The sequence below is a fragment of the Loa loa genome (assembly GCF_000183805.2).
Source record: "Loa loa unplaced genomic scaffold supercont3.1095, whole genome shotgun sequence".
Taxonomy (NCBI): Eukaryota; Metazoa; Nematoda; class Chromadorea; order Rhabditida; family Onchocercidae; genus Loa; species Loa loa.
Window position 1 is genome coordinate 999 of NW_018109275.1, and position 2,493 is coordinate 3,491.

General features: G+C 23.0%; 1 protein-coding gene across 1 annotated transcript; it reads left to right on the plus strand.

The window, feature by feature from the left end:
• Nucleotides 1–345: 345 nt before the first annotated feature.
• Nucleotides 346–500, plus strand: LOAG_13721 (hypothetical protein; the record flags this gene model as incomplete). The annotated part of the gene is made up of 1 exon (XM_003149227.1): nucleotides 346–500. A coding segment is annotated over one exon (155 nt), but the record flags the coding sequence as incomplete, so codon positions are not given.
• Nucleotides 501–2,493: the final 1,993 nt, after the last annotated feature.

Genomic DNA, 2,493 nt, shown 5'->3' on the forward strand with positions numbered 1-2,493 from the left:
TCTTATTTTGACCTTCGAATTAATGATGCATTTGAATTTTTGCATCATGTGAAACGTTATTATCATTTGCTCAGATTCATTTTGAATTTCTTTTTTCTATTTTTTTTTTTTTTTTTTTTTTTTGAAGATAAGAAAGAAGAAAAGAAGATATTGCACGTGAATTGTCATAGGTGATGAAAAATTCCCATCATCTAAATCTTAGAAAATACTTTTGATCATTTATGAACAATCAAGAAAGTAGTATTGTGAAACGATGAAGAAAGTATCTCAACATCTTTTATTGTATCTAAATTAATTGATCCTAACAGTATCTTTTCTTTCAGTAATACATTAAATTTTTTCCAGAATCAAAATTTGAAAGATGTGCTTCTAAACTTCTTAATCATAATGATGGTAGTTTATCGGAAACGACTATTGTAATCAATGATATATCAGAATGTGAATATATACGTTATGATGCATCGTATCAGAGTATTGGAGCAAAAAATTTTTGGATGTAAATAAAATTTCATGTAAAAAATTATTGCATAATGGAAATAACCATGGACTGGTATTGCAAAATAGCACAGATGTATTGAACAATGATAAATTTTATCAGCTACAACGTACTCATTTTGCTATCGGTTAGTTGTTTGATTCATACAAGTTAAGATCATTTTATTTATGTTTAAATTAACTTAAATAAAATAATTTAAAGTTTTTACCGAATTGAAATTCATCATTACTATAATGGGTGAATGAAAAGATTCGTTACTTATCCAATTAAATTCAGCAATTTTTATCAGTAATTCAAGATTGATTGTTGTTTCGTAAAACAAATTATCGCTAAATGATAAAATCTGAAATACACACTTGTTATGTAAACTATTTTGGGTATCTATCATTAGGAAAACTTGAAATTTGATTAAAACGGATAGTACTCATAGAACTCTGTCAAGTCGATCAACTTAATATCATTTTCAAAATTAAAGCATTTAAAGCGATTAAATCAAAAATAAGTTGAAAAAAAAATTCCACATAAATTGAAAAGATAGTAAGTTTGGAATTGCTAACAAATAAGAATAAATTAAAATTTACAAAAACCTGAAATGATTATAACCTGATCCTTATTACATTTCAATATTATTAACAGTAACATCATTAAACTTTATTCGTTTCTTCTTCTCCCTTCTCCAATAACTCCGATAATTTTCATAGCACTTATCTAAGTAGATATATCAATAATTTCATTTTTGCTTTCTTAAATGTTTACAATATCACTGATAAACTAAATATGCAACATTTTATTTAACAATGCAAAGAAAAAAAAGTAATAATAATACTTTTATCAGTTGCAATTTTTCTTTTCATCATATTTTCGTTTGGCTTAGATATAGATGATCAATAAATCAAATAAATTGTGTAACATATATAACATCAAAATCATTAAATCCAAACATTTTATTGTCCAATCATCACTTCCTATTACTGTAATATTGCTAATTAATCTTTGTATTAATTAATCTTTATGTCGCTAATTAATTGAAGCATCGTGTGTAATTTCATTAACGTTTATAGCAATTTCAGATTAATATCATTTACAATGTAAATATGTTAGGATGAAAAAGAGAAATTTAAAAAGTTAAATATCTAAAGAGAGATGAAAGAGAAAAAAAAAAGGAATAAAAAATTGTCTAAAAACGATGCAACTATAATTTTTAATTTTTAACTAATGAAATTTTATTTTACTTTTCTTGTTATATATTTTTTACTTAATTAAAATCAAAATACTTAAATTTGTACTTTCGATAATATTTTAGTGTCATCAAAGTAGATATTACTTATAATATGAGGAAATATTAATTTAAATATTTACAATGTATGAAAACATTAATTAAAAAGTTATACTTTAAAGAAACAGTAATTAAATAATTATGTTATAAGGAAATATTAGTTAAATAATTGCATAAGGTAGTATCGGTGAATGGTAAAACTTTTCAAAATCTAGTCAAAAAAATTTCGTTTTTTTTTTTCATAAAATAGAAAAGGAATTAGAAGTGTAATGATGTTAGCATGAAGCGATGTTCAAATTTATTAGCAAATTAATGGCAATAAATGGAAACAAGTATTAATTAATAGTTATTGTTTAATAATTCGTTCTACAAACGAACATTGGAAATTTTAAAAAAGAAAACTTCTTTTCAGTCTCATTTAAAAACTTAGTTACATTAATGCATTTGTATATTAATTAATAATTAATAATTATTTTAGTGCTCATCCACTCATTCATTCAAACATTTTTTTCATATTTATTTACATGAAAATTCCAAAAGTTGTTTCGCTTTACTAAAATTTGAAATTTTTAGATTTTAAATTCAATAAGGATTCAAAATTGAAATTAAATGAATTCAGCTAAAAAAATATTTCGGTGTCTGTTGTACGAGAAGTTTTTTAGAAAAAAAAAAGGAAAAGTCAATAAAGGCTAATTAATAGTAATTGTTTTACTCAAAATCA